The sequence below is a fragment of the Neodiprion virginianus genome, chromosome 2, assembly GCF_021901495.1.
Source record: "Neodiprion virginianus isolate iyNeoVirg1 chromosome 2, iyNeoVirg1.1, whole genome shotgun sequence".
Taxonomy (NCBI): Eukaryota; Metazoa; Arthropoda; class Insecta; order Hymenoptera; family Diprionidae; genus Neodiprion; species Neodiprion virginianus.
In genome coordinates this window covers 4,381,361-4,395,865 of record NC_060878.1, presented here as the reverse complement: position 1 = coordinate 4,395,865, position 14,505 = coordinate 4,381,361, and the positions used below count along the sequence as shown (strand labels likewise).

Genomic DNA, 14,505 nt, shown 5'->3' with positions numbered 1-14,505 from the left:
ATACGTCGCTCCTGATCACAGCACGGCACGGCACGCTTTTTGAATCGTCGTGAATTTCACCCGTTGTAAAATATCGTTCACCTCATTGCCGCGGTAAGTTCCACTTAATCTCCGTTAATTACGTACGTACCCCAGAGTCCCCTATATTCTTACCCGCAGCCAATAATTAATGAGTAATTGATTTCGCACACGCTATACGTGTACCGGTATGTCTATCGGGCAAGAAGAACAAAAAAAAAGACACAAATCAAGAAGCTATCCGGCAAAAAAAGAATAATCAATTCCACCAAAGAGACACGTATTTGATACACGCGTTATTTCAACTGTAACATTTCAACGGGAGGAACAGGTGTGCAAATTACAAATGAATCCTCGTCGTTCATTATGTGTCATTAATCACATTGTTCTTTATTCGCCCTATCGTACATTGTACACATACACACACACACATATACATATATGTATACATATAATTGCCAACTACATTAATTTTTTTTTTTTTTTCACGCCTTACGACAAAAAGCTTACACGTTAATTAATGCACATCGTAAAGAACTGTCACTATCAACGTATCGCGTCAGAGAGACTTTTTCATTCGCCTTTGTGAAGATCGCATACGTACCTACTCTCTAAAAACATTATTGAAACAATCAATGATGCAACGAGATAAAAGACTGTTCAATCGTCGTTGTGCAACTTGATTTCTGATTCTAGACCATTGATCAATCCGGATTGACCGGCCTTGGGCAGACGTCGGCGTTTCGTGATCGAATCTTCATCGAAATCCGTAGCCATCGCTTGTGCAAAGCTGGGGTCACGGCTGAGGGTCAATTCAATGTCCTGGTTGGGCTGGCTGGGCGCAAAGTGCGAACAACTTGGTTAACGATGACTGTGCGTCAGTTGGTTTTGATGGAAGTCCAGGCTGCAGGTCGGTCGGGTCGAGCGATGGATAGGCGTCGAGTCAGGGGCCGAGATAGCACCTGAAATCATCATACACCATCGGAGGTTGATCGACGCGGTGTCCTTTGTGCGTGAGCTGTGTGAGAACCGTATCCACATATTTAGTTTGAAGGTCGGATGTGGGCGGCGTAATTCGAGCACCATAACAGCAGCGACGATTGCGGTCGGTGATCGCGATCATTACCCGGAGATAGGCGGGCAGGTAAGCAGCATCGTTGGCGGTTGGTAAGCAGTAACGAAAACTCTAGCCTAGCGATATTGCCGCGTAGAAAATCCAGCCTTGTAAAAAGTTAATAGACACCAGCTGCGGTCGAAGCCGCACAAGAACGCCAAGTCGTATTTTACAGTAACCAAGCACACAAGTGGCGAAGATGAGATGAGGTGCCCATTATAAGCCCCGATGCAATACCCACCACCGCTCCTTATCTCTCTCCTGCTGCTCGATAACAAGCTACGCCAGATGAATTGATGCTTCTTCTCGTTAGCCTGTCTCTGTTATTCATTACCCTTCCATTAGACACTCGTAGATTTCATTACACCACATTGCCAGGTGCGGGTACCCCAAAGATGCGAATGGAATCCCTATATTATCTCAGCTCATGAAGTGTGGACTCGATCATTCTTCCGAACTTACCGCACTTCGTCTGCGATAACAGTGATTGGTCATTGATGTTCCGAAGAGTGACATTTTCGAGGAGTTCCTTTTCGGGACGGTTCGAATACCCGGAACCTCGATGAATACCCATTGATACACCGTCGCCTGTATAGAAGCGACGGAGCTGGACGAGGTTGGTACAGGCGCCAGTGAGCATTATCACGACACTGGAATTATACGGCTGTAGTGAAAGTTTTCTGGTGACTTGGCAGCGCGTCGACGTTAACGCTGTCGCGATTGTAGTTTGCCGCGTCAGGTGCTTCGAGGAGATAGATCGATGAACAGATACACGGCAAAAAAGAGAGACGGAGCGATTGTATGAGGAGGGATCGTAATAACTCGTAGAAACGAAATCATCCTATTCATCATACCGAGAGCTGATCTGTTTAATTTAGCGCGAAAGATCGAAGCGAATGAGAAGTAATGAGACACTCGGTGAGACGCGCATTTTCGACTTCTCTTCGAAGGTATGACACACGCACACACATACACGTTCTTTTCCTCTCTCTCTCTCTCTCCCTCTCGCTTGCTTCTTTTTCTATCTTTTCACGTTTCACGGCAGGACGTAGGTAAAGTCCCGAGTTTGACCTACGAGGCCCCGTGGACGTCGTGCCGCTGCACACACGCGGAGTTGAGATAAGCATATACGCGAGAGATGGCATCGCGTACGTCAAAGATAGATACGGATCTACAAAGAGTACTGAATTAATAATGATCCCGGCTGAATTTGTCAACCGTATAATTAGGATAAGATCAGAATTCTTCCTTGCAGCGTTGGCGACATGCTCCCCGCGTCTTTGGGGATCGTGTCCATCCTCTATCCATTTCTTCCTCGAGCTCCGTCCTCTTCGATCCGCCCGCCTCCTAGCTGCGGCCTGATCACAATGGAACAGAAATAGAGGACATTCGGTTCCTGGTGCCATTTCTCGGTAATACGTCCTCAGGTGTCATCCCGGCACAATCGGCTCGTGGTGGTAACAGTGATCGGTGATCACTTGGTTTGAAGATTTCGAGAAAGTTGAACGATCAAGTTCGCGTCCCGGTCGGAGCACTACTATTGATGACAAGTCAGTGCAGTCCAGTACTGTGGTTCCGGGTCCGATTCCTCAGCGATGGCTTTCGGCTAAAGGATCTCCAAAATCGCATCTCCGGAACAAAATGCGGAGTAGATTCGGAATCGACAAAGTGACGGTAGTTTTGAAGCCACCAGGGTACAAACCGGGAACCAGAAGCCGAAAGCCGGAGTGGTCAGCCATTTGTAAAAGCTAGATTCCCGTGTCTCGAATTTACCAAGATAAATATCACCTTTCTCGGAACATCGGCGACACGGGGAACTCTCGTCTCTTGTCTTCTCTTCTCTTCCATGCCTGCGGTGTACCGGTGCCGTGGTGGTGGCGGGGTTTGATACAACCGCATTGCGTAGTTCGGGAACTCAGCGTGCGCCCCATTGTGTTCGGTAACGAGTACCTAGCAGCCCGTGCCCTCCTCCGCCACTGGCTTTTCCATTAAGTTTGTATTCGTAATGTGTTATTATTTCAACAATGTGGAACATGGTCCGACGTTCCGGGGGGCTGACCGACCGGCGAACTCGACTCTCGCCTTTGACGCGCCTCCTCCTCTCTAATCGCTTACTGTCCGTTGCCCATTTTCATTCCACCTATTCGTTTCTTCACAGCTGCACCTTCTTACCCACATTCTCGGTACGCCAGATCGATCTTTCGTGAGTAAATTTTCTGAGATATGAGATACAAAAACGAAAAACCTCAAGCTTTTAAAATAGTAGCAATTTTAATGAGACACCTCCTGCGGGTGCAGCGCAAGTTTACAACGGCTTCTTCATCTTCTCATTCACTGACCATCATCGCTGCTTAACTTTGGATCTATTTTATTCGTGAGTGCGGACTAAAAGCGCGTGTTTCGTAACGAGGTTAATTTTTACTTGGAACAGTTTTAAATCGAGAGTGTATTACAGAGGGTATGTGTACTGTATATACAATGAATCCTCTCATACAAACGTTCGTTTCACTTTAGCCCTACCAAATATCTTCCCTATGCACCGGTTCTAATATTCTTTCTTTAAAATTGACTTGCTCAATCCGTATATAATGCCAGCGATGGATGCTCGATCTTATCTAGTCGTTCACCTTCATTCTCCCATACGCGTACGTCACCTAATTTTGTTCCATTTTAAATTTTCTGCCGCCTACAGTACGTACCCTGGCTTGCTTAAGGCGACCAACTATACATCTGAAAGACACCAACCATACTCTTATCGTTTTTCACTCGTAGCTAGATTTAGTTCGATATTGCCTGACGGCATCCTAATCGTGAATTCTAGACTTTTTCACACTCCAGACTCCATGACTAGAATTTGATTGACAGGATGAAGATGGCTATCGATAGTTTCAAACGCGCGTAACTTGACGAACTGACATGCGCCAGAAGAAAGCCAACCTTGATATTGAATTTTGAGTATCTCGAGTTCATTCCGTGCCTCCTCAGATCCACCTCCTGTGTATGTAACAAACTAAACGTGCAATGTGCCGAGGATCGGTAATTGTGCCACCTGTTTTATGAGTAATGGTCTTTCTCACGGTGAGCAGTGCACGGTTAGCCGCTCGCAAGGTTGACTCTTGGGCATTGTTAAAGTCCCAGTTTAATAATTGCAGCGATAACTTACCTGTCAAACCTGCACAACCATTCGGTTTCAATGAAATTAACCGTATATCATTCAGCGTAGTATACACTCTCACTTGCCCAGCAGTCTCATTGTCAGTAAATGCCTCACGTCCACTCGTGGTGTGTTATTTTAACATCTCGCACCATCGTTCTGTGCGTGACCTTATCAGAATTTCAGGCATGTTTTTCCGCTGCAGGCGTCTGTATTCCACGCAGATTGGCGGACTACCGAATTGAGAGAACTGATTACTCGGTACTAGGCTTGGAAAAAAAAAACGTTACGAAATAATTGCGGAATCCATCATCAGCAGCGCAAGCCATTTGCGACTTTGGCCCTCTATTATCCGCTGGTGTATGACAACTTTTGATCCGAACAGAGGAGCTCATTAGGACTGAGTATTTTCTCCGTGCGTTCTCGCAGAGACGTCGAGGTGCCGCTATGCGGCGTCGCTTTGATTTGTTGTCTAATTAAACGGCACTCGACAGGCAACGAGACATCGCCACCGCAAACAATTATTCCATCCGCAACGCGCCCTGCATCCAGCTTCCAGCCCCCTCGCAATTCTCCTATTACCGACCATTGTTGTTTTACGCCTTCAACTACACCCTGCAGCACAATCACTCTGCGGTCTCTTCTGATTATGATCAACGCCACTCTCTGTAATCTCTTCACCGCGCTTCATGGACACTCGGGTATTTCGTCTTGGCTACAGAGTCGGGAAGAAGAGAATTGTAAACGATGCTGTTCAACCCGTTTCATCGAATTAGCCGAGGCTTTGAAAAGGGTTCGAATTGGACGCTTTTCCATTTCATACAACACTATAGATTTCCTGAAGAGAGTTCCTACGATCAGGTTATAGAAATAGGAAACTTCTTTCTTGATTCCGGAATCGTTTCGTCCTCTTCCACGGATGACCGGGACGCCAGTAACGGGCATGTATCTTGCCCCGAAGAGGAATGCGTGGGTGGACACGAGAGGCACGGTGCGCCATAATCAGTGGAACGGGCACAACGGTTGATTCGGTTGTTCCTCTTCCTTGACACCTTGTTCGCTACCAGACCGTCGACCAATTACGTCGACGTGACGCCGGTGGAACGGGTATAACGAAACGCCCCGGGTCATCCGGAGGCGAGGCAGGAGCGGCGCCTCCGGCAGTGCAGCCGTGTGTCCCGGGCGAAGATGATGAAGAAGAAGAAGAAAAAGAGGACGAGGACGAGGACGAGGAAAGGCGGGGTAATAAATGCCGTGCGTCATAATAATTACCCAGAGGAATGCCATGCGCTGGTGAATAAAAATTCCTGGACCAATGGGGGACCTTCGGGAATACCGGGATGCGCGGGAGTCATCATCGTGCGCCGCGTGGCGTCCCTTGGCACAATGGTCCCGCGCAGTTGCGCTGATTGCGCGATCTGGGTGCTCGGAACGGGCCCATGGGACCCAGCGTCGAAAACGGGCCCAACTCCTTCGCTTCGGTTTCATCATTCCCGCGGCTGCACGCGTGTGCACGCGGACTTTCACACCCGCGGGACGACGACAAAGGACGCATTTCGTCATCGAGCGGTGCACCGGAGATTAGACAAAATAATTATGTCGGGTCCCGGAAGCTCGCCCAGGCGTCAAACCTTATCGGGGAAGGTTGGAGAGCCAACAAACTTCGCGTCTATTGATCGGCTGTCAATCCGATTCGGCAGAAGGCCGAATTGTGCGAGGTGACGGTGTTGAGTAACGGGGACCGTTAATTATAACCGAAGATGAGGGCAGCACCGATGCATCGGTCAACGAATCGCTTCGAGTAATCGAGAACGGACTCGGGCCGTGATTCCTCTTCAAGAAATTTGACACTTCTTCTCATACGCTTGCGGGATGGTCAAAGACCAGAAGCGACGCACAACCGAGACACAAGACTGACGAGGCGTGCCGGTTGGCTCGCGGCCCACGCTTCGACTCCTTTTGCGTCGTTTTTTCTTAGCCTTTTTATCCTCTCCTCGACTTACCCTTTTCCGTGCAGTAATTTAAAACCTCCGTTGCAGTCGGTGATTGTTTCACCTCTCCGCGTATTTACGGTTCAAAAGACGTATTCCTGCTCGGTGAGAAAATAAACAAAAAATCAGAAAAGAAAACACGAAACCGAAATTAAGTCCGATGAATTATTACATTCGAAGCCAAATAATCCGTGAAGAATTATCGTGGTCGTTTGATTGTGCGGGATAAGTGATGGGGGTGAATGGGATATGGGATATAAAGTGAGGTGCCGTGGATGTTGACGCGTACTCTTCAAAGGGCCATATGAATGTTCCAAATCTACGGTGCAGTTAATAAAGCTTGCCAACTGGACTTATTAAATTATTATATTAACGCTCGGCTGATGCTCCCGAGGGAACGGAAGATTGATACAGTTACGCTCACGTCTTTCTCCCGGGCTGTGAAGCTACGAGAAAGCAATGCCGTCAAGAAATATGATGTACACGGATCGGCCGACCGCCGCACGATGCACTCTTGGATCATTATGCGATCAACCCGGCTGACGATGCTCTTCGGGCTCATCAACGAGTACGACTCCATTCCAGGATCAAGAAGGGTCTTCGACGATGATATCCGGCTTCGAAACGATAACGGTAAGTCCTTCTCAGGGTACTATATCACGATGCCTCTTACGAAAAGTAGCATGTTTCAGATTTCTTACACTGTGAAAAATTTCAATTGTTACAGTAACTAGAAAAATTGAGTAAAACAGGTATCGTTAAAAAAACTGTTTGGATATTGTTGGAATTACGAAAAACGAGGTACGCCTAACCATTTTGCGCTATCGTCGATACTTTGTTGGTTATTGCAACGCTGAATCAGTTTCTGAGGTTTACTCTACTTTTTTAGCTAAACAAGGCTTTAACGTCAATTTATTCTTGCACAAGCATTAAATTTCCGCAACAGTCGCAAGAAAATCTAGTAACAGTGATCGTAATGAGAAAGAATAGTAACGGATACCAGACTTTCCGGCAACAGCTAGAAAACTAATTTTCATTTTTTACCTAGAGCTATATTTTTCGGTTTTGGTAAAAAATGAAAACAGCTGAGGACTGCGCGGTAACCGGAACTAAACATTTTTCTCAGTGTACGAAAACTAGCACGTATCAGTTATCGCTGCGAAAACTATCATGTCTCGATTAGTGCAATGAAGATTTCCTGAAAATTTGTGCCTTCATTCGCGTCAAAATAAATTTATAAATATCCTCGCTGTCGTCTTGTCGATGCAGAACTTAGAGAAATGAATACTCTTTTTTACAGATGTTCTTTACATTTATCAACATAAATATCAATCCGTCTTATCATATTTATGTCAAGTAGTCTCTACCTGAACTGTGCGTAATCTTTCTACAGGAGTGTAACAACTATTGTATCTTATGGGTGTTTGCCCTCGGCATCGATGGCGGTAAGAGATTTTTTACCAACGAGGGTTGTAAATCCTCGTCAAACCAATCGGAAAAGATTTTCGATGCACTGGCGTCCTTGAGACAATTGGGTTTGCCTCAAAGATAATTCAATGTTGGAAGGTTTTAAATCAACAAATATATTTATTAAAAAACTTGAAATAAATCGAATACACTGTTGATATAATGTTGTACGAGATTCACGCGGGATAAAGGTAGTGAGAAGAAATTGTGGAAGTTAGAATAAGTTGGTCTTCTCTTCGCGTTGGTCGAAACGAATCTGATCTTAGAAGTAGTTCTTAAAAATTAACTGAGTTCCGATGGCCAAAAACCACTGGAAGGGGTAGGAGTGTCCCTTGAGAGAAGGGATGCGTTTTGCTTGGAAGTGGGAGAGATGGTCACTCATAGGAAAATTTTGCATCGAAAAAAAGATTGTAGTGGGTAGGTACGAAGGAATGAGAGGGAGTGAGCAAGTGAGCGAGAAACAGAAACGTACATTCCCAATGTGAGATGCACGTGCGGGCGTTTTATGATACGCGTCATAAAAAACAAGGAAAGAAAAGTACGGATTAGAGGATTGGTAGGTAGGCAAAGGTGTTTACTAGTGAAAGTAGAGAAATTGTCGAGATTGCAAGACTGGCTGCCAGATGTGGTAGATAGGCGTAAGGATTATCTTTTTTTGCAAATCAGTCGAAGAAATTCGTCAATAAGGAATGGGAACTTCCAGCAGTTGAGTATTTTATGAACCTTAAAACGTGACTAAAATGTCCACGCAGAAATTTAGGATTAAAGAATGTAAAATAAAGATTAAGAATGTTGAACGTGAAAAAGAATGCCGCTAATTTACAGAGCGGATTCAACAATGGGAGATGACTAAATCAGTAGTTTTGAATTTTTATACCCAGGAATACTATACTCTTGCTAATCTGTATCGAAACGTTTCGGTTTTCGCAAGAAATGTGAAACGTACTACTTTTGGTAAGTGGCGTCGATCATACGCTGCGAAGGAAATACCGCATGTTTAAGTTTCACATCTCTAGGCGGTCGGAATGCGGAGTAGCAGATTATCCCTAAGTCTTGCCAAATTCTTCGCCTGGTATATAACGAAGTGGACCGGTTAGCGATTGGCCGTTCAATCACAAGCAGGTAGAAACGGCGCAGCTTCTTTGAAGACGCCGCGTTCCACATGCACGCTATGCGAATACGGCCAGCGTCGCGGCGCAGGGCGTCGGTGGCAGCCAAGCTTCGCCTTCCGCACCCACGCAACTCTTGTCCCCCGATTTATAAATAGTATGTCAACGTAACGCAGTCTCTGCTTTATTCCGAGGGAGATTAACCGGGTCTGTGTAATCGGTAAGACGTCTACAACTTGCAAGAACCAAGAGTGCACGGCACGGATAATGAGAAGACGCAGCTGGAGACCCAACCGCTAGTGCGCATACTCGCTGGTGAAAAATTACGGAAGATACTTCCGTACGGGGAAAACACGGGTTCGGTCACTTCGCCAAGTGTTTCGACAGACGCGGGCTTGAAGTTTCAAATTTGAAAAGTCGCGAAAGCGTCTAATTTCGAATTATTTTGCGGCGAAACTTAAAGTAGAGAAATTAAACTTATACGAAACAACACAGTTTTTAATGGTTGCAAACCCGACGGCTCAAAGTTCCAAAATACAAGATTGTGAAAATTCAAGTTACGATAGACTAAAATTCCGATAAATAAAGTTTCGATAGAGTGAAATTCCGAAAGTTAAAATATACTCGCACAGCGTGGTTTACTCGACGTGTGGGTGTAAAAAAAAAAAAACAGAAATCCGAAAATCAGAATGACCCGGCTTCCAAACGTAAAAATATCGAAAATCCAAAGCAAAGGTAATTCAAGGTGGTGAAATTTCATCCAGCCAGAAATTTACGGAACTTTGAGCATTAGATTTCGGACCATTCGAAACCTTGACGTTTCGTCAAAGTTTGATTTCTTTACTTCAAGTTTTCCCAGCAAAAAATTTAGAATATGGCTTTTGCGGAACTTTTCGCTTTCGGAATTTCAACCGTGCCCTCTTTTTTGTCCTTCCCTCCACTCCTTGACTACGTTTGATAATCTTTTGATTATTCATCGACAATTCGAAGTACATTGGATGATTTTTCGACCACTCTATTACAAACTTACACAATTAGAAGAAATAAAATTTGAATCTGAGAATCTCAGATAAAAGTCTGTCAATTCAACTTGGAAGATCGTAAAGATAACTTTCGTAAAATGATTCGAACTTGATTGAATTCGGTAAATTGGTTGTGTGCGCACAGGTTGAACGTTGTAATCCAAGTTTGCGTGGAGCACAGGCGTTCAATTCTAGGGTAAAAATCACCCCCGCGTGTAAATTCGTATACGTCATCCTCCCGAAACGTCGCACCATCTTAAGTCTGACTGATTACTCCAGCATCCTGACCTGCCCGCAAGGTAATTATTTAAGTACCGTGCCGCGGCGGCGGGAGCGCCTGAGTATATTTGTTAGAATTCAAAAAGGTCGTATAGGAAAATTCACGGGCGCCAGAAGCCAAATGCGTGTACACCTCTGTGCGTATATGTATCCGTGTTATTAATTAAAGCGTATTAATTATCCACTTAAAATATCAGGGATTAGTACCGCTTCGAGACTACGAATTGCTTGGCAAAGGATCCGAACGTCGTCGTTCAGGACGGAAAATTAAGACCAGAAATCGCTGTTTCCTCTATTTTTCTTTTCAGAAAGATGGGGGGTTGCACTAAGAGAAATTTTTAGTTCCGGTAATTCCAACAATATTCAAACAGTTTTTTTAACGATACATCTTTCACTGAATTTGTCTATTTACTCTAACAAATGAAATTTTTCTCAGTGTAGGACAAAAATGATTAAAACAAATAAAGAAAAAAAAAAAAAAAATGCTTGAAATACATACATAAAACGCACAAACTTTCGGCTTCGGAATAATGGATGGTGTTATAGACCAAAGAGCTGAGACCTTCTTTGTTTCGACTTCTTATACCGGTCTCGGTTTAGTTGACGTGAAGCTGTAACTTATGCATACCTATACATATCCGTATATACACCTGCTTATACACACGGCGCTGATATTTGCGTGGGCGAAAATTTATTTTATGCACACGTGTCTCGCTGTTTTATATTATACGTATAGGAATCCGAATTCTGATTTCGCCCGAATCTTATTGGTATATTATACACTGAAATCTTCGGCTAGTCGACACTATTCGTCTTTCAGCGAAGGCGGACGTTTGACAAGATCGAGCGACTGCTGCTGCTGCATGGGGATTATTTTCTTTTAAACTGCTGCAGTAAGGCCTACGCCAACTTGCCAAGCACTTTCGGAAGCGTCAGATTAGCAATATTACACACACACCGTGTCAAGATGATCGGTTGAATTCGCACCAACTGTTTCGTTATGTTTTTATTTCCTATTTTATTTATTGTTATTTTGTTTTTTTTTTTTTATTTAATTTTTTTTTTATATTCGTTATTCATTTCGCCCACGATTATTCCGACGATAATTGACTATTTAAAAAATCGTAAAAACCACGTCTCGACATTAATCTTCTTTTTTTTTTTATATTTTGTGACGCTCTGCGCTCTCTGGTTTCACTCTCGTTAACTTTTAATATCTCTTTTTATCATACTCTGAGACAATTCTCGACATGTGTTTTCACTCGGTTGTAATAGAAAAGTAAAAATTGATTTATCGTGTCGTTCAGGCCACAGAAAATCGAATCAAAATCTGTATATTCAATTTTTGGAGATACGGCGTGAAGGATCAAAGTTTCTTATTATGTATAATGATTCAAATTATTTCACCCAATTTTCACAATCAAGTTTCCTAAGCTTCGGAGAAAATTCTTTGCAACGACTTAAACACAGAACTGTCAACGATTTTAAACAAATTCGATAACGCAAACTGCAATTTAATAAATAACCAGTCGAGGCTTGTGAAAAGCATTAGGTGTCTGCTTTTTTATTTTCCCTTGTTTCAAAATCATCCGCACGGACAATCGTATAGCCCTTGGCTAAAAAAAATTCTCTAAAATAATCGAAAAAAAAATACAAATTGGCGATTTAGGCGGTGATGCAGAAAAAAAAAATGCAGCAGGCGTGAGAACTGCGTACGTACAAAGAAACGAATTTCACGCGTGCTGATTTCTCATGTTCGCTTCCACCTAAATACACACACACACACACACACACAGATGTGTATTCTCCAATACGCCTACTCGAAAGATGCAACTCCTGGATGTAGACGCAGCTATTTCTGTTCAATCTCGGTGCGCTTTCGACCCAGAACCACGCCGAGTCACGCGTGCACGGATGCTCGTGACGCGTGGCCAGCCTCAGCCTCGGCGTGAATGCGTGACCGAGGCCGAGGTCTTCACTTGGGCTTCGCCACTCTACCTGCCTTATATGCCTGCATGTGTAACGGGCGTCGCGACGCCCCGCGATTCCGCCGACGCTTCTGCATCATCCGGCTATCCAGACGTTTCGCGTGACTAATCGCCAGCCCCTGCGGTGCACCCGACCTCCACTAATCATACCTCCTAATTCCACCGCTCCGGCAAAAACGAATGTCGCGCTTGTCTTCCGTAGGGGGAGAGGCGGTGGCTAGTTGTAGCACTTTTTACTCTCTCTGATTTTGAGGATTTTTTTCTTTTTCTTTTTTTTATAAAATTTTATTTCATTTGGATATGGGGCAATGTAGAGTGTAGATGCATCCTTTGCAGACCTGGAGAAAATTCGTGCGCTGAGAAAGATTTCATTTGTTACAGTAAGTAGAAAAATTGAGTAAAACAGGTATCGTTGAAAAAACTGTTTGCATATTGTTGGAATTAGGAAAAACGAGGTAAGCCTAACCATTTTGCGCTATCGTCGATCCTTTTTTAGTTAAACAAAGCTTTAACGTCAATTTATCGTTGCACAAGCGTTAAATTTTCGCAACAGTCGCAAGAAAATCTAGCAACAGCGATCGTAATGAGAAAGAATAGTAACGGACACGAGACTTTCCGTCAACAGCTATAAAACTAATTTTCATTTTTTACCTAGAGCTATATTTTTCAGTTGTGGTAAAAAATGAAAATAGCTGAGGACTGAGCGGTAACCGGAACTAAAAATTTCTCTCAGTGTGATTGTTTCGAAACAAGTCTGAATAGGGTTTTTCGAATTTTGAAAAGAAAAAAAAAACTGCGTATTGTAACTTGTCCCAAAAGTATTTTAAATAACGGATACGGGTCTAAAATGATGAATAATTTGTTTTTGCACCTTTGTTTTCTTGTTTTGTTCTGATGTGAGAAACTCGGGTTTTTAACGTACATTTTCAAGCGATAATTCTTTTCTTCGTTCTATTTTTTTTTTTCTGGAAACTATTAAACAGTCGACCTAGACTCCGTAAGCCCCGATAACCATGAAAAATTAGACTCAGATTCCGAATAACCCGAAAAACTAGACCGGTTATCTTATTGAAAAATATCCCAATGGAGCCAAGAAAATGACAAAAACCATATCTAGAAGATGGAAAATAATTACTTTCCAGGTCCAATTTCAGTATTTATGATGCGATATTCTATTTAACAAAATTCATTTGTTTCAAACATTGAACTACAACTTCGATACGTCGGGTTGGTGTAAAAATATAGAAAGTAAAAAAATAGAAGAGCCATTATATCGGATTTTTAAAGTGGCGAGAAATTTATTTACTGAATTGAAAAATGGAGAAAGTCGAAGTGTGATTAAGTTAAAAATAATAAAAACGTGGTTGAACGTAAAGATCAGATTAAAGAATAAAAAAAATGTAGAATCGTTCGAATTTGTCTCGATAATATAGAATCGCGTGCAGATTCTAAATTTTGCCGTTTCTGAAACAGACCCTTCATTATTTTCAATTTTCAACACTTGAACTTTCTACATGTTGATAATTCCACGAATGACATTTTCGTGTCTTTTAAAATTCGATATTTTTGTACTCCCATCAATCCCCATTACAGTATTCTACCACCACATCGTAACGTCCGAATATCACGACGAAATTTTCACCCCATTTTTAAAAATAATTTAAACGAAACGAAAAGTAGGCTCTTTTCGTTCGAATTTCGCTCAACGAATCAATTCATTCGCGAATCTTATAAGCGTATCCGACACACGTTACACAATCAAAGCGCTCTTCTCGGGCTATTCTTCACTCAGATGTCGAACGCGCCAAAAATTCAGCGCGTGTCGAAGGGCAATTCGCTAGCTAGTGGGTGCAGCTGCGCTGCACGTTCGGTACGAGTACAAAAACACACACGCGCGCAAATTTCTTATCTCACGAAATCAATCACGCGAGTATAAAGGCAGAAGGTGCAATGCGTACAGTGCATAATTCCACTACGTGACAGGGATGCTGGATGTATATTTGCCGCGCTTCGTTTTGCAGCGTGAGGTGAACGTTATTACAACGCGTATCGCTGCTTGTCTGTGCGTGTGAGGAGGTATAATGGCGTCGCTGCAATGCGCGGGTATAATCGACGTCGCGTAAGATGCAATCGGGATATCATCGTGTCTGCGGCTCTGTCGCAATTTTCCTTACTCGCTATCCTCCGCTCGGCTGCCACCTCCAATAAAATTGATTATCATACATCGCGTTGAACATAATTATTCTTCCATTGGCTGCGCGACCTGCGTGATTATTTTAAACGTTAATTGCACGGCTGTGCAACGCTGTAACTTTTTCTTTTCCTCTTCATACGCCATACGTAATAGACAGGTTTGAATTAAT

At 43.4% G+C, this 14,505-nt stretch overlaps 1 protein-coding gene across 1 annotated transcript in view; it reads left to right on the top strand.

Annotated features, from left to right (window-relative positions):
- Positions 1-6,857: 6,857 nt before the first annotated feature.
- The window catches only part of LOC124299187 (uncharacterized), a 28,336-nt gene continuing 20,688 nt past the window's right edge, over positions 6,858-14,505 (top strand). The window contains exon 1 of the mRNA XM_046752187.1: positions 6,858-6,910. Within this exon, the coding sequence (XP_046608143.1) occupies positions 6,884-6,910 (27 nt within the window). The 5' untranslated portion in view covers positions 6,858-6,883. The remainder of the gene's footprint in view (positions 6,911-14,505) is intronic.